Source organism: Thamnophis sirtalis, unplaced genomic scaffold (assembly GCF_051295495.1).
Source record: "Thamnophis sirtalis isolate CommonGarterSnake01/CBP01778 unplaced genomic scaffold, rThaSir2_p1.2 scaffold_3, whole genome shotgun sequence".
Taxonomy (NCBI): domain Eukaryota; kingdom Metazoa; phylum Chordata; class Lepidosauria; order Squamata; family Natricidae; genus Thamnophis; species Thamnophis sirtalis.
In genome coordinates this window covers 13884167-13902130 of record NW_028261383.1, presented here as the reverse complement: position 1 = coordinate 13902130, position 17964 = coordinate 13884167, and the positions used below count along the sequence as shown (strand labels likewise).

The window sequence follows — 17964 nt, the reverse complement described above, 5'->3', positions numbered from 1 at the left end:
GCCAGTGCTGTGTGTGAGGTAATTTAAGGTGGTTCTGACAAGTGTTGTCGGCATCTTCATATCCGGTCACATGTGCGCAAAGCCACTCCCATCCGGTCACATGGGTGGCAAGCCACTCCCACAAAGGAGGCCACACCCACAGAGTAGATTCGAACAATTTTTGAAACCCACCACTGCATCCATTCCACCTAAAATATATTCCTTACTCATTTCTGTGGCCCCTGAAAGAATTTCTGCAATCTTCTCTGCTAAGAGGGAGGAGCTAAATGCCAGGAAGCTAAGGGGAAAGATAAAGGGAAAACGGAGAAAGAACAGGAAGAGAAATCAAGAACAGGAAGAGAAATCGTCATGGGACCTCAGGAGGTTGCAACTGCTATAAGTGTGTGACAGTTGCCAAGCACCTGAGTCACAATGATGTAACAGCAGGGACATTGTGATGGTTATAAGTGCGAGGATCACTCATGTTTTCATAATCTGAAAGAGTTTGCAAACCAGTGGTGTTAAATTGAGCACTTCTTGGACTGCCCTCCCTCTAGAAAGTGTGCAGAGAAGAACAACAGAGATGATAAAGAGCCTGGAGGCTAAACCATAGGATGAACCTAGCAGGAAACTTTTCAAGGGACCAGAAGTGTGGAACGTCTTTGCGAGAGCATAAAAGTACAATTGCTGCCTTACTTTCAACTTATTGGTTTCTTTGAATTTTTTTTCTTGTGTTTTCTTTTCCAGTTCTGCATTATAGTGTATAAAATATCCTCCAGGGCAGGAGATCAGGCTGTTTGCGGTATCCTCTCTCCCTGAGGGTATCTGCCATTAGGCTGGATAGGGTGGACCCCCTCCCACTGTTCCCTCTAAGGTGCGCGGCTGCGCGGCCGCGCACATGGCAAGAAAACCCCGCGCAGCAGTTTCTAACTGTCGCGCAGAGATTTCTTTCAAAGAAAACGTGGGGAAGTCCTTTGCAGGCGGCTACAGCGGTAGCGGCATGCAGGCCGTGGAAGGAGGGGGAGGAGGAGGGAACCAAAGAGAGGCTTTTACCGGGCCTGCGCCCCACAGCCAAGACCGTCCTTGCGCCTCAAGCCGTGTTTCTTCCTGCAAAGCCCTTCGGGCGTCAGGCGGAACTCTCGGGTTGCCTGAAGGGCTTTGCAGGAAGAAACGCGGCTTGAGGCGCAAGGACGGTCCTGGCTGTGGGGCGCAGGCCCGGTAAAAGCCTCTCTTTGGTTCCCTCCTCCTCCTCCTCCTCCTCCTCCTCCTTCCTCAGCCTGTGCGACGCTGCTGCCGTAGTCTGAGAGTTGCTGCTGACGCTGCTGCACAGCTGAGGGAGGGAGAGCTAAAGCAGAGGCAGCCTCAAATTTAATTTAAATTCTTTAAAAGAATTTTTGGATTTCTCCTCACCAAACCTTTAAGACTGAAAGTTTTTCCTAACATGAACTTGAGCTAATATACTTAATATGAGAAAGGTGCAGCAATTAACACTGCTTTTTAAAAAGAACAATATTTCTCAATTGTTTATCTGTATGAAGTCTGTATCTTATGTTCCTACTATACAAAAGGTATTACCTTCTAAGGCAACCTGTATACAATACATTAGTGGCCAATGTTACATTGCTCCTAATGACAAAATTAGAGCTGTGTTAAGCCTATGAAAAAAGACCCCCAAATCCCAAATGAATAAAATCATTATTAAGACCCAATGAAAAAATTACAAAAATTATGCATAAACTTTCATGTTCCCCAAATTTCCAATCCAAAACTTAACCCAGATTCTTCAGACATAGAACTCAAATAAATAGCTGCTTTTTGGTTTCAATTTTTTTAATATTTATCAGTCTCTCTTTTATTCCATACTTCTGGTTGAAAAACTATTCTATGTCATGCTAAACAAATGCATATACTAGTGGCGGTGGGGGCTCGTTGGCATCTTCAGCAGCAGCCCTGCCTCCTGTGAAAAAAACCGAAGATGGAGCAGATCCACGCAGATGACGTTGCTGCAACATGACTGGAGGAGAAATTCTGGGAGTTGAAGTCCACAAGGCTTAAAGCTGCCAAGTTTGAACATCCCTGGGTTTTTTTTTCCTAAAGGGTTAGGGGTGCAAAGGTCTTGTAACTTGACAGCTTTAAGACTTGCATGCTTCAATGCCAGAGTTCCTGAGCCAACATGACTGGAGGAGGAATTCTGGGAGTTGAAGTCAGAAAGGCTTAAAGCTGTCAGGTTTGACGACCCCTGGGTTTTTTTTTCCTAAAGGTTTAGGGGTGCAAGGGTCTTGTAACTTGACAGCTTTAAGACTTGCGTGCTTCAATGCCAGAGTTCCTGAGCCAACATTTTGGTTGCTAAGCAGGACCATTGTTAAGTGATACTGATATTATAGAACACTTTAATTAAGCGGGTCCCTTGAATAAACATAACTTTGAGTTTCAAATAACACTGATTTCGTTTTTGTCTTAGGTGACATCTGTGAAAAAAATTCAGGTGCTCAGGCATGAAAATGTGCCGCTCAAACACTATACTTTTCTGCTCACGCTGAAAAAAAATTAGAGGGAACATTGCCCCCTCCCCTCCTTGGAAGAAGCCCATCTCTTGAGGCCTCAGAGGTCTCCCTTTCCAATGGCACCCTGGAACCCCCTCCAGCACTTCCCCCTCCTCTCAGCCTCCCAGAAGGAGTGTTTTGCACTAAGTTCCTTCTCACATGAATTTCTGGCTGACCTGGTGCTTATTTTTCTTTTGTGTGTATTGTCTTTATTGTCTCCTGTTCTTCTACTGATATTTTTATTGTGTTGGCCCAGACTGCTTGTGTGAGCTGGCCAGTCACAGGGGTCTAATCAATGGACGTATTTCTAAAACCTTAGAATCAGTAGAAGATGCTCGTTTTGAATACTCACAAAATGTTTTAAAGCAGGTGTGTCAATCTTTTCTTTTGCTGGGCAGCATTGAATGAAGAGGAATTGTCTTGGGTGCCTTATAAAATATATAATACGATATTTAATATAGTTAATGTATATAAATAAAAAACTTCCATATATATGTGTGTGTGTGTTTGTATAATTATATATGTAATTATATAATTTTATCAAAAATTTTGCAGGGCCACACTAATAGCTGTCCAGGGCTGAATGTGGTCTATGAGCTCTGAATTGGGCACACCTGAAGTCCACTTTCTAGGCTCTCAAAGAGGGCCACCTCTTGAAGGCATCTGGGAAGCCGAAAAGGAATGAGGGGGAAAGTCCCAACACTTTTCACTCGCCCAGAAAGAACTGCTGTAACAATGGGGACTTCTTTCCCGTCAATCAAGGGTCTCCCCACTCTTATTGGGCACCTGAAGATCCCAGAGAGGATCTCTCAGAAGCAGAAGAAACTGCCCTTTTGCCAGGGGACCAGGACGGCTCTGGTCGTCACTGAACTTCTGTCTCCCGAAGGGCCCCTGGATGAGACCCAAAGATCAACCACTTGGCCAACAGCCTGGGGCAAAGTAGGATTGGAGGGGAAAGCAGCCTCTGTTGCTGCCACCACCAAGCCAAGTAGCCATTTTACAGACGATCAACTGGTGATGCTAGAGAAACATCTGGACAGGAACAAAATGGCTGCCTCCTCCCCAAAGGAGCACATAGGAGCCACTTCAGTTCTTGCTCCTTCCAGGTTTTGCCTTGGTTCCTCCTCTTCTTACCATTCAACGTGAAATTGGGGTTTCTGATCAACAAGGAGTGTAAAATCCCTCCTTACTTCGATCTCCCAAAACAGGCAGCAACTCACATGAGAATAAAACAAAAGCATTTATTTTATTTCAGGCAAACTTACAATATATGTACAATTGTTATATATATAATTTGTAAAAAAAAATTGCAAAACAGACACAACACAAATAATCCTCCTTCTTTACGTACTGTAGAAAGTGTATCAGTTGGTTACAAAAGACTTTCGTGCATCTCCTCCACAGTCATCAACCATAATTCATATTAACTCAAGTATTAACTAATATATATTTATACATATTCCAATCTTCATACCTCCATTTTCATTTGACTATAATTGTTTAAACATCCTTCATCATAAAAGTATATCAAGATTTAAAACATAACCACATACTGGCATTTCATTTACTATTTCTAATATCCTCCAATAACACTGAATCCTTATGGTCTATTCTGACTAAACATCCATAATATTTAGTAACAAAAATTTCTAATCCTCCTTTCCAAATCACTGTTTACAATGTACATTCACTTTACTTATGTTGTACCCGTGCATATATATATATATATATATATATATATATATATATATATATATGTATGTATGTATGTATGTATGTATGTATGTATGTATGTATGTATGTATGTATATATATATATATATATATATATATATATATATATATATATATATATATATATATATATATATATATATATATAGCAATAGCAATAGCAATAGCAATAGCAATAGCAGTAGACTTATATACCGCTTCATAGGGCTTTCAGCCCTCTCTAAGCGGTTTACAGAGAGTCAGCATATTGCCCCCAACAATCTGGGTCCTCATTTTTACCCACCTCGGAAGGATGGAAGGCTGAGTCAACCCTGAGCCGGTGAGATTTGAACCGCTGAACTGCTGATCTAGCAGTAGCCTGCAGTGCTGCATTTAACCATATATTTATGCTGATAAATAAATAAACGGAGACTTATATTTGGGCATACCAGGGGTTGTGACTTTAAATATATATATATATCAGCTTATCTTTAATTGTCAATGGTGTTTTCAATGATGTTGCTAACAAAATTTCTCTCTTTAAATCCATAAATTCTTTTATTTTTTCTTCTTCTGTATCTTGTGACCCTGAGTTCAAGTCATGAAAGCCAGCTGGGTGACCTTGGGCCAGTCACTCCCTCTCAGCCCAGATCACCTCACAGGGTTATTGTCATTGTGGGAAAATAGGAGGAGGAAGGTGTGTTAGATATCTTCCATACTTCTGGTTGATGCAAATAAATAAAAAATAAAATATCTACCAATTTGAATCCTTTTGATTCCACAATTATAAACACATAAGATGTTCTTTTTCCCTCTATTCCTCAATGAAAATAACAATGGTTCAAAGATAAAAGCAATCATGAAAGACCCAAAATATATCCTGGTTCCTGTATGCTGGGAGGCCCTGAATGGCTCCTCCTGAGAGTCCGGCCTAATTCAGAAAGGAGGCCGATCGCCTCGCCTCTCTCCTGCTGGGACTGTCCACTCCTCTCTCTTCATGCTGGGACCCTCCACTCCTCTCTCCTCCTGCTGGGATTGTCCACTGGGGCTGCTAAGAGGAGGGAGAAAGCAGGCAGGGTCGGTCTGGGAGGCAGCCAAGAGGAAGGATCACATTGTCCAGGCTGAGGGATCAGCAAAGATCAGCCCAGGGAAAGAGCAGAAGCAGCAGCCTCAAGAGAGGGATCAGCCGGGTGGAAGAGGGGAGGGGCAGGGCTGTGACTGCAAGAGGGGAGGGGCAGGGCTGTGACTGGCTCCTGAGGTGGGTGAGAACCTGCCCCACATGTATGGATACCTCCCCGCAAATACACAAGTCCAATTCAAGTCTATGTTGCCCCCACAGACAAGTGCAAATGGATTCATGGCCTCCAAAGAGACCCCCCTGCCTCCCTCTGTCCATGACTGCAGGACCCTCAGGAAGTCCCTCGTCTGCCCCCCCTTCCCCTTACACTGGGGACACTGGTCTCCTCTTTGCAGATTTCTCAATCTCCTGATCCAAAACAATCAGATTCTTCTGGCCTCTCGGGATAAATATCTGGGGACAGGCAGGCAGCCACAAAGACACACACACACATACAAACAAACACATAGAAGCTTGGAGGGAGGGGTTCCCAGATGGGAGCAAGGTGGGGAGAGAAGCCCCCTCTCCATCCGTGACTGGCAGGACCCTCCCTTGTCCGTCCCTCTTCCCCTCCTTGCAGTGGGAACCCTCTGGTCTCCTCCTTGCAGCTCTCTGAGGCTCCTGATCCAGGACAGTCAGATCCTGAGAGGGGCCTGGCCACAGTCTGGGCTTTCTGGGTAAGAGTTTGGAGGCAGGCAGACCCCTCCCCAGAGCCCCAACGCCTCTCCTCCCAAATATCTTCCCTTTCTTCCCTTGCAATGTTTGAGAGGAATAGGAGGGAGGAGAGGGATTTCCCAAACCATATTCCCCATCCACTGGTCATTTGACCTCAAAGCCCTCCCCTCCTGCCCTCCCCCATACAGTGTCCAAAGGGGGAACTCACCTACAAAGGGGCTGCTAAATGACCCGGCTGCTTCCTGCATTGGAGAAAAAGACACAGAGTGAGTCTCTGCCTTGTCTGGATCCTCTAAAGAGGATGAATCTCTCTCTCCACCATTCATCCTCTGCAGCTTCATGAGTTGGGTGCAAGATGACCTGGGAGAGGCCCATGTCAGCCATGGTAGCCATGGAAAGCGTCCGAGGCTAAACCCAGGGATGGCAGATTGAAGTCTCCCAGGATTAGAATCCTGGGGAATTCCATGCCAACTGCAAAAAGCTACTCAGGCCGGGAGGCTGATACAGCAGCAACAAGCCCAACTGATTATCCTATGAGCCCAGTTTCAGAAACTGGGAGCCACAACCAGAAACTTGGGGACCAAAGCCCCTGAAAGACAAAAGAGATTCCAAACCCTAAACCCTTTCCAGAGTAGATCCCCCCTTCCAGAGTCAGCCAGGTCTCAGCTATGCCACCAGAGGAGTCTCTAACCACTGGGGATGATGACCTCACTGGTGGTTTCCCCATTTCCCCTCTGTGAATTGAGGCCCTTTCCTCCAAAGGGGGCCAAGGCTCCACCATGCAGACTCTGGGCTGCCTCCCCTGCCTGAATCCAACAGGGAGAGTTTCCTTCTCCTCTGAAGAATCAACCAGTGCAAGGAAAGTGGATTTTGTGACACCCAGCCGGCTTTCCTGCCTAAGGAGGGACTAGAACTCATGGTCTCCCAGTTGGTCTCACTTGGTGCCCTCACCACTAAACCAAACTGTCTCTAAAATCTCTAATCATTTCACCAGAACCAGGCACGGATGGAACATAGAGAGCATGAATTAGGGGGGCTTTAAAAATCATCTCCCCTGTCCACCCAGAGTTTTGCAAAGGGACAGCTCCCCTCCGACTTACCCCAGCCTGAACTGCGGTATCCTTTGTCACTTGCTGGAAAAGAAAGGAAAAGAGGTGAGAAAGTTGCCCTCTTGGCTTATAGACGGAGCAGCTCAGCTCTTTGTGACTCCAGTTCCCTCCCTCCTTTTCTCTCTCGCACACAATTTATGACTCTCAAACACATGGAGAGAGTTTGAACCCAACTGTTTTGGCTAAAAGGCATCGTGAAGAATTCTTAAAATTTATACTCTGTACACACACAGAGTAATAGTTCAGCTGATTTTCAGCCAGAGGGCAGAGTTGACTTGAGGATACAGACGGATCCAACACTTCATTTTCTAACCAGTTTGTTCTTAGAGATCCTTCGTGGTGTGAGACCAAGCGGAGATCCAGCTGGCATCCCCCGAATAGAAACTGGAGTCCCAGCAAGAGGCTGAGATCTCAGATAATCCCCAAGAGGGCTGGAAAAAACAGGACAGAAGGAAGCCCAGAAGAAGCTTCCCAAAGGGAGAGACTTGGGGGGAATCTCCCCATCTTCTTTCCATCACCCCCCTCCCCCCAAAAGATACTTACTGAAGAATCCCAGGACCCCAGCAATCGCACACGCCAGGACAAGGGCAGCCACAACGCAGCCAATGATGAGCCCCAGGATGGATTTTGAATTGGTTGGTTCTGAATTGGGAGAAAGAGCAGATCATTGAAGGAGAACCCTAAGCAATCATCCCGATTAGAGGAGGGACCTAAAGTTTAAGGGCTTCCTCCTCACGTCCCTCTAACTATAACATGAAGATGTCTTGCTAAACATTGTTCAGAGAGATGTCCACATGACACTGCCTCATTGTCACACCAGCCCAGCATGAAGACAACTGAATTCATCTTTAGTTTTTCTACTAAAAAACAGCCTTTTGCCACCTTCTGACATAGCAGCTTTCAAAACAAAAACTTCACCAACACAATAATATAAAAATACTGTAATTGTTAAACAACAAAAATGTTTTTGTTCTTTTTATAGGTTGCCTCAATATGTCATGTCATGTCATATCATAACATGACCCTGAGTGAAAATGGACAGCTCAATATGCTATCTTTTTTCTTCAGTTTGAGTGTTTGCATTTTATTATTTAAAGTAAAAGAGATAATATACAGTATAATAGCAGAGTTGGAAGGGACCTTGGAGGTCTTCTAGTCCAACCCCTGCCTGGGCAGGAAACCTTATACCATTTCAGACAAATGACTATCCAACATCTTCTTAAAGACTTCCAGTGTTCTAACTGTCAGGAAATTTCTCCTCAGTTCTCAGTTGCTTCTCTCCTTGATTAGTTTCCACCCATTGCTTCTTGCTCTACCTTCAGGTGCCTTGGAGAATAGTTTGACTCCCTCTTCTTTGTGGCAACCCCTGAGATATTGGAACACTGTTATCATGTATCCCCTAGTCCTTCTTTCTATTAAACTAGACAAACCCAGTTCCTACAAGCGTTCTTCACATATTTTAATCTCCAGTCCCCTAATCATCTTTGTTTCTCTTCTCTGCACTCTTTCTAGAGTCTCCACATCTTTTCTACATCATGGTAACCAAAACTGAATGCCGTTTTCCAAGTGTGGCCTTACCAAGACATTATAAAGTGGTATTAACATTTCGCGTGATCTTGATTCTATCCCTCTGTTTATGCAGCCTAGAACTGTGTTGGCTTTTTTGGCAGCTGCTGCACACGGGTGGCTCATATTTAAATGGTTGTCCACTAGGACTCCAAGATCCCTTTCACAGTTACTACTATTGAGCAAGGTACCACCTATACTGTACCTGTGCATTTCGTTTTTCTTGCCTAAATGTAGAACCTTACTCTTTTCACCGTTGAATTTCATTTTATTAGATAGTGGCCAATGTTCAAGTTTGTCCAGATCCTTCTGTATCTTTAGCCTATCTTCTGGAGTGTTGGCTATTTCTGCCATCTTGGTGTCATCTGCAAATTTGATGAGTTCCCCATTTATTCCCTCATCCAAATCATCAATGAACATGTTGAAGAGTACTGGGCCCAAAAGAGAGCCTTGGGGTACTCCACTGCATACTTCCCCCCATGAAGATGCAGTTCCATTGAGGACTACACGTTGAGTGCGGTTGGTCAGCCAGTTACAAATCCATCTGGTGGTGATGCTGTCTAACCCACATTCTTCTACTTTATCTAGTAGTAGGTTATGGTCTACCTTATCAAATGCCTTACTGAAGTCCAAGTAAACTATATCAACGGCATTCCTCTGGTCCACTAATTTTGTCACTTTGTCAAAGAATGCAATAAGATTAGTCTGGCATGATCTGTTTTTGACAAGCCCATGTTGGCTTTTGGCTATTACTTTATATCACCCATTATCTTTAAGTACACACTTTTATTTTCTTTGGCCAGTCCAGAAATGGCACAAAAAAAATCCCACCTATATTTCCCGCTTCCAGAACTTCCAGCAGGAAAAATGGAATATGATGATATCCAACTTTTGGACAGTCTGACAAATAGCAGAAATAGAATAGCAGAGTTGGAAGGGACCTTGGAGGTCTTCCAGTCTAACCCCCTGCTCAAGCCGGAGGCCCTATACCATTCTAAACAAATGGCTGTCCAGGCTCTTCTTAAGTGACACCACTGATGGAGCACCAACAACTTCTGGAAGCAACCAATTTCATTGGGTTTATTATTCTCCCTATCAGGAAATTTCTCCTTAGTTCTAGGTTGCTTCTCTCCTTGTTTAGTTTCCACCCATTGCTTCTTGTCCTGCACTCTGGTGCTTTGGAGATTAGTTTGACTTCCTCTTCTTTGTGGCAAACCCTCAAATATTGGAACATATCATGTCACCCCTAGTCCTCCTTTTCATTAAACTAGACCTACCCAGTTCCTGCAACCGTTCATCATATGTTTTAGCCTCCAGTCCCCTAATCCTCTTTGTTGCTCTTCTCTGCACTCTTTCCAGAGTCTCCACATCTTTTCTACATCGTGGTGATCAAAACTGGATGCGATATTCAAGTGTGGCCTTACCAAGGCATTATAAAATGGTATTGCTTTTTTGGGGGGGGGGCAGATTTGAGGAGGGGAACTTTAAATTTAATTTTCTCTTGCATAAAATTCAGGATTCCCATTGAATAGCAATCCTGCCACTTGTGAATTGATGCTTTCTATAAACAACAACAAAAACATTCATTCATTCATTCATTCATTTATTATATTTATACGCTGCCCTTTTCCCCCGAAGGGGACTCAGGGCGGCTAACAAATCAAATCAGGGAAGGGGGGTGGGGTACAGACAAAAAAATAAAAAATAAACAATACATAACAATACATAATTTAAAAACACACAACAGTCATACCATTCCAGACGGGGGCAACAGCTCTTTAGCCCCAGGCCTGTGGGAACAGCCAGGTTTTAACGGCTTTGCGGAAGGCCTGGAGGGTGGTGAGGGTTCAAATCTCCACGGGGAGTTCGTTTCAAATGGTCGGAGCAGCCACAGAGAAGGCTCTCCTACGGGTAGTCGCCAGTCGACACTGGCTGGCGGATGGAATTCGGAGGAGGCCTAATCTGTGGGATCTAATCGGTCTAGCGGAGGTGATTGGCAGCAGGCGGTCTCTCAAGTACCCAGGTCCAATACCATGAAGGGCTTTATAAGTGACGACTAGCGCCTTGAAGCGTATCCGGAGACCAATAGGCAGCCAGTGCAGCTCGCGGAGGATAGGTGTTACGTGGGTGAACCGAGGTGTACCCACGATATCTCGCGCGGCTGCATTCTGGACAAGCTGAAGTCTCTGAATGCTCTTCAAGGGCTGCCCCATGTAGAGCCCGTTGCAGTAGTCCAGTCTAGAGGTCACAAGGGCACGAGTAACTGTTGTGAGAGCCTCCTGGTTCAGGTAGGGACGCAACTGGTGCACCAGGCGAACCTGGGCAAATGCCCCCCCGGTCACAGCCGACAAGTGGTGTTCAAAAGTCAGCTGTGGGTCCAGGAGGACTCCCAAGTTGCGGACCCTGTCTGGGCGTACTGTTTGAGCCCCCAGCCTGAGAGATGGAAAACTTGGCCAATTAATAGGAGGGAAACACACCAGCCACTCGGTCTTATCTGGATTGAGAACAAGCTTGTTAACCCCCATCCAGTCCCTAACAGCCTCGAGGCACTGGCACATCACGTCAGCTGCTTCACTGAGTTGGCACAGGGCGGACAGATACAGCTGCGTATCGTCCGCGTACTGATGGTATTTTATCGCGTGCCGTCGAATGATCTCACCCAGCGGCTTCATGTAGATGTTAAACAGGAGGGGGGACAGGACCGAACCCTGCGGCACCCCATAATTGAGGGGCCTAGGGGTCGATCTCTGCCCTCCGACCAACACCGACTGCGACCTGTCCGAGAGGTAAGAGGAGAACCACCGTAGGACAGTGCCTCCCACCCCCACCTCCCGCAGCCGTCGCAGAAGGATACCATGGTCGATGGTATCGAAGGCCGCTGAGAGGTCAAGGAGCACTAGGACGGAGGCATAACCTCCATCCCTGGCTCTCCAGAGATCATCGATCAATGCGACCAAAGCAGTTTCCGTGCTGTAGCCAGGCCTAAATCCCGACTGGAAGGGATCTAGATAATCGATTTCCTCCAAGGACTGCCGGAGCTGAAAGGCCACCACTTTCTCAACAACCTTCCCCACAAAGGGGAGGTTGGAGACTGGACGATAGTTGTTTAACACGGCTGGATCCAAAGATGGCTTCTTCAGAAGGGGTCTCACCACCGCCGCCTTTAGAGCGGGGGGAAAGAACCCCTCCCGAAGGGAGGCGGTAACAACCGCCTGGATCCAGCCCCATGTCACCTCCCTGCTGTTAGCAACCAGCCAGGAGGGGCACGGGTCCAGCACACATGTGGAGGCACTTACAGCTCCCATGGCCTGCTTTATTTTGCCTGGGATGTCAGCATAAAAATTAAACTTGAACATTTTGACCTTTAAAGCAGGAAAGCCATGTTAGTCTCTGATGACTAAAACCACCGGTGGGATTCAGCTGGTTCAGCCAAGTTCCAGAGAACTGATAGCTCCAAAGATCAGCTGAGAGCGAACCAGTTTGCTCCAACCTTCAGGTTGGCTCACCCCACCCTGCCCCTGGCCTATACTCACCCACATTTCCCTGTTTTTTAGCCCTACAGAGCCGGGTCACAACAGCAGTAGAAGGTAAATTTTTAAGCTTTGTTTTAACCCACCAAAAGTGCCCGCTCAGTGAACTGGTTGTTAGACAGGTTGAATCACACCACTGACTGCTGATGCATCAGTCCAGCCTCTCTCTGCATTGCCTGAAGTCAGCCGCAGTTCATCAATTTTAGTCAAAATTTGGCATTCACCACATGGGCCTCCCAGACTCCTGATTCTGGTACTTTATAGGAATTGTAAACAAAAGGAAATCTGTTTCTGGTGCTCAGCACACCTGCTGCTTTTCTGCTGGAGGCAAAAACCAGGTGGAGAAGAAAGGCTAAGGGAGGATCTGAGACCATTTAATCAGGATTGGCCAACTCTTGTGATGGGATTCTGTAGTTTCCTTTACATCACATGAAACCAATTCTATGGACTGGTCCCTGCAGCTTCACCAACCTCAAATATTGGAAAAAACAATGGCTTAAAAAGTCACATCTGGACACAGCTGGGATGAAATTTCTCTCCCACCACCCTCCAGCCTGCCAGAGAGCCCAGCCTTCCCCTTCCTGCAGCCTCTCACCCTTCAGCTCCAAGTCCAGAGGCTCCTGCAGGCCGTCGTGCTCCACGTGGCAACGATAGCGGCTCCTCTCTTTGGGGTCGATCTGGATGCTGAGCCAGAAGTGGTAGGTCCCATCTGAATTGGGGGCCACAAACCCATGGAGGGTGTCCTGCAGCCAGACCTCCCCGTCCCGTGTCCAGGAGGCATCGATCTCCCTGGGGTAGAAGCCATCCACGCGGCAGATGTGCGTTTCCATCCCATCCTCCACCTCCGTCCTGCTGCTCACCGTCACCTTTGGAGTCTCTGCAAAAACGGCACCCCCAGAATTAACTCTGAGCCCCTCCAAAGCCTGGAAGGTGGATGGGAAACTTGAAAGGGCAAGAATATCTCCTACTTTTTCCCACTCCACACCAGCAGTGTCTCGCAAGAGTTTTAGGAAATGCTCCAAATCTGGAAATCTCTCAACTCCTGATTTTGAGTCCTTCCCAGGGGCTCAGCCTGAAAAACCTCCGGCAGCAAATTGAGGCTCCAAGGAAATTCCTCTCTGGCTGCTTTGAACTCTGACTGATCTTGGGCTGCTCCCTTCAGGGGAAAGACAGGCTAAAGACCAGGGACCCAAAGGGGCTGAATGTGTACAGGAGATCCAGCCATAAAGGAGGAAAGTCCAGTCTGGATCCAGATGCTCACCTGTCCTCTGCAGTGTCTCATTCCCGTAGTACAGGTATTTCTCCAGCCACTCAATGCAGATTTCCTCCAGGTAGGTCTTCTTTCTCTGATTCCATCCTGGAAGAGCATTCCATTTCCTCCGGGTGATCTGGGCCTGGAGGTCAGGAGCCACCCAGGTGAGGGTCTCCTTATCAAAGGTGAGGAAGGTCCTCCCATCATATCCATACTGGTGAAACCCTCCTTTGCGCCCATCTTCCCAGAGCTCACAGCCATACAACCACTGTATTACGTGAAGCCCTGAAATAGAGAAAAGATGATAGCTTGGGGAATCCTCAAGATGGACAGAGACCCCACCTCCCTTCAGGGACTTTGACACTGGAGGGAGACACTGACACCCCCATTTTCTCTCAAGCGCTCAAGGGAAAAAATGCCCCCACCACTAACCATCTTCTCCCCTCCCTCAACCTGCATCCTTGCATGGAGCCCCTAAACCTCCCGAGGGAAAAGGGAATCTGGAAAAGCCAGCAGAGGATCCCAAGGGAGATTGAGAGAAGAAGGAGTCGCATAAGAAACGCTTCCATCCTTCCTTCTGCCATTCCTCCGCAGGGGAAACTCTTGGGGGGAAACAAAGGGATCCCAGAGAGGAAACAGTTGCCTGAATCTGCAGTTGCAAAGAGGGAATGAGAAATGGTCTCAAACAAGATCTAATCAATCTGCAAAGAAGTTTGCAGGGATCCCTGTGATCATAAATCATGCTCTGTGTTTACAAATAGCACAAAGTCACAAGGGCTGGTTCCCACTTTGGGCTGACCAGAAGCAAATCATGGTTTAGTGTAATGTGAGAATGAAGTCTTGAAGGGTCTCAAATTAATATTTCCCTCAGCAACAGCAGCAAGTGGCCCAGTCTGATCTGGAGACCCAAAGGATTATTGACCTTTCAAATGAAGTTTGAAGCTTACAGACTCTGGAAGGCCCTGGAGAAGATATTTCGACTTCAAGTGAAGAGATTCTTGGATTTAAAAGAAAACCAAAAGAAAATCCTGAATGTTTTCTACTCCTGTGTGGGCTTGAGAGGGAGGAAGGACGCCAGGAACCCTCGAATCTAAGGGGAAACCATCTGGAAGTAGAGTTGAACTAAACTGACCAGTCCTCTCCTTTCCTCTCCACACCCAGGAATGACAGGTGAGGGGATCCTTTCTCTGCTTCTTCTGCTCAGCCAGAGAACTTCCCTTTGGAGGAAGAGGAAGATCCTCGGGCGATGCAGTCTGATCCTTCCCTCGAGAGGAGATTCCCTGATCTCCCCATGGGAAAAATATTTCTGTTTCTGTTCTGTATAGGGTTTCCTGCTAGGCAGGGGGTTGGACTAGAAGACCTCCAAGGTCCCTTCCAACTCTGCTATTGTATTGTATTATTGTATTGTATGAGAAAAATATTAAATATTTAATTCTACACATAATCATGGTAGCGAGAATCTATTCGCACAAAATTGGAAAAATAATTACACACCAACAGAAGAAAATGTAATTTAAAAAATATTGGAATGTACAGAGATGGATAGCCTCACAAAAGAATTAAATTAAAAGATAAAGAAGAATCTGAATATTACTTTGTATGGGGTTTATGGTATAATTGGCTCAGTGACGTGCGGTGAGGTTGATACCTGGTGAGGCTCGGCGGGGGGGGGGGGAATTTGCATCACGGGAGCCACCAAGCGCCCGGGTCTGCAGCAAAGGCGCTTGGTGGCTCCTGCGATGCAAAGTGCCCCGCTGCCCCCCCCCCCGCTGTCCCGGCCTACGTCCGCTGCTTCTCCAAGCTCCGCCGCTGGAAGTCCCGGATCGCCTCTGGGGGAAGGCTGAGTGAAAAACGGAGCGAAGCTTCTCTGCGGCCTCCCGGCGCTGCGCAGAGGCTCTTGCAGGAGCACGTGTCAGCGGCCGGCGGCCTGGAGCAGCCCCGGCTGTGAGACAGACAAGGGAGCACTTAAAGTAGCCGCTGCTGCCACCACCGCCCCGCCGGGCGAAGGAGGGGTGGTGGCGGCGGCGGCAGCGGCTGCTTTAAGTGCTCCCTTGTCTCACAACCGGGGCCGCTCCAGGCCGCCGGCCACTGACATGTGCTCCTGCAAGAGCCTCTGGGCAGCGCCGGGAGGCTGCAGAGAAGCTTCGCTCCGCTTCTCACCCAGACTTCCCCCAGAGGCGATCCGGGACTTCCAGCGGCGGAGCCTGGAGAAGCAGGCCGGGGCAGCGGGCGGCAGCATCGGGGATGGTGGGGCACTTACTTTGCATCGCGGGAGCCGCCAAGTGCCCAGGTCTGCAGCAAAGAGGCAGGCAGCCTCCTCCTTCTCGCCCACTCCTCTCTCCTCTGAAGCACGCCCCGCCCAACCTAAGCGTGCTCAAGAAGACACGATTGGCTGCTTCCAGATCAGGAGGCGGGAGAATTAGTGCCTCTTTTCCATCTGAACTTCTTTGCCTTTTAACTCTTTATTAACTTTTAGAAGGCGAAAAATTCCTTATGGAAAAGAGGCCCCGAGTTCTCTCGCCTCCGGCTTTGGTTAACACTAAGCAGACACCAAGCCACTATGACCTGGAATCTGGTAGCAACTATCTTGGCTTTAATTATTTTAAATATATATTTAAATTTATTTCTTTTTCCTGAGGAGACTGGTGAGGCTCCGCCTCCCTTGCCTCTAGTGACTGCACGTCCCTGAATTGGCTAAAGGAAAGGGGGGGGGGGGAATAGTAAAGCAAAAAAGAAAAGAAAAATCAAGAAATTAAAAAATAACTACAAAACCGAAAATGAATAAAAGGTAGAATTATGAAATAGACTGTAGCAAATAAATAATAGGAAGGATATAAAACAAGTCAAATGTACATAAAGGTTGTTATAAATAGAATGGAGAAAAAAGACGTATGAAATAATAGAAATATATACTGTATATACATATATGTAGTTATAGTTGTGTAAGATTTACACTTACAGATAAAAGAATCACAAGATATATGTAAAAGAAGTGTAATGTGTTGCAAAGATGTTATGTTTGCATAAACAAAATAAAAAGTTAAAAACAAAAGGAAACATGTTTTTATTAACTGCAACTGGCAGAAAATGTCAGCTAGGCAAGGATAATCATATTGATTTTTTAAAAAGAAAAAACATATTTAAAAACTTGCCTTTTGAAAGGTTCTCACCTTTCTCTCCAGGGAGGGGGGGGCGGAGGAGGCACCTGACCCATCACTCACCTTTGCTCTGATTGTAGCGATACCTCAGAGTCTCCAGGTTTTCTCTGAACGGCTCCTCTTGGTCATGTGCCATCTGGGTCTGACTCTCCCAGTACTGGGGGTCGTCCTTCCCCAACCTCTCCATCCAGGAGGCTCGAGGCTGCTCCCTGCAGCTGTGGCTGTCGTAGTAACTGAAGAGTTGATCGTCCACGTACCCCAGAGAGACAAAGTGGGGCTGCCCTTGACTGGGCTCCGAGATGGCGGTGGAGAAATACTTCAGGGAGTGGGAGGAGGCGCCTGGAAGGGAGCCAAAGGCAGAATTAGGGGACTTCTGCTGGGGGCCCTTTTCCGGTCTGGAAGGAAGAAGGAAGAGGAAGAGAGGGCAGGTGGAGGAGGGAGGAGGAAAGGAAGGGGGAGATGATGGAAGGGGGGGGAAAGCAGAGTGGAAAGTGGAGTGACCGAGAGACAAAGGAGCCTCTTCTGGAGGGCCTGAAGGGTTGCGGGGGCAGAGAGGTTGCGGGAGAGAGAGAGGAAGGGAAGGGAAAGTAGGGCCAAAGAGAGAGCAGCCTCACCAAACTTTATGTGCTCCCCTCCAATTGTGTCCTCCCCTCTTCCAGCAAGCCCTCCCTCAACCCCCCCCTTCTGCATTGATCAGTCTCTCCCCAAGGAGGCTGCAGTGGCCCCACAGGAAGAAAGGGGGCTCCATCCCCAGAAGCTCCAAAGCAGCAGAAACCCCTGGTCTCCCCAGGTTTCCAGTCCCAGAAAAAAAAATCTTTTTCACTTCACTGGGTGCCAGCATGGATTATTTATTTTTCTCTGAAAAGTTTTTTTAATTTTTGTTCTCTATATACAATTATAGGTATACATTCACATCACTATTATCCCTTTTTAAATTCCTCGTTCGTATATATCTGTCATTCCATTTACAGGGTTATAACATACTGATGGGCTGGCTGCTAAAGGAAGGTCCATGGCACACACTTGAAAGGAAATCAGGAAGACTGTAATTGGGGGGGGGGGGGTCTGTCTGGCAAGAACAAAGGATGCTTATCAACAGGAAATATCCCTGTGTAAAGCCTGTAGCAATTATGGGTAGTTAGAAAGTTGATAAAAGTAACAAGGATTAGACAACTTGCAGACCTCAGCCAAAAGCTAGCAATGGAGATGGCCTGCAGCAAATGAAATGTCTATTAGAGCAGTGGTCTCCAACCTTGGCAACTTTAAGACCTGTGGACTTCAACTCCCAGAGTTCCTCAGCCAGCTTTGCTTTGCTGGCTGAG

The 17964-nt window shown here is 46.9% G+C and overlaps 1 protein-coding gene across 2 annotated transcripts in view; it reads right to left on the bottom strand.

Annotated features, from left to right (window-relative positions):
* Nucleotides 1–7019: 7019 nt before the first annotated feature.
* Nucleotides 7020–17964, bottom strand: part of LOC106546495 (major histocompatibility complex class I-related protein 1-like) — a 56957-nt gene continuing 46012 nt past the window's right edge. The window contains exons 2-5 of one of the 2 annotated variants that reach the window (XM_087711320.1): nt 16706–16981; nt 13494–13769; nt 12828–13109; nt 7020–7778 (exon numbers count right to left, since the gene is read on the bottom strand). In XM_087711320.1, the coding sequence (XP_087567446.1) occupies nt 7651–7778; nt 12828–13109; nt 13494–13769; nt 16706–16981 (962 nt within the window). In that variant the 3' untranslated portion in view covers nt 7020–7650. The remainder of the gene's footprint in view (nt 7779–12827; nt 13110–13493; nt 13770–16705; nt 16982–17964) is intronic. The other variant, XM_087711319.1, reaches the window with a different exon arrangement.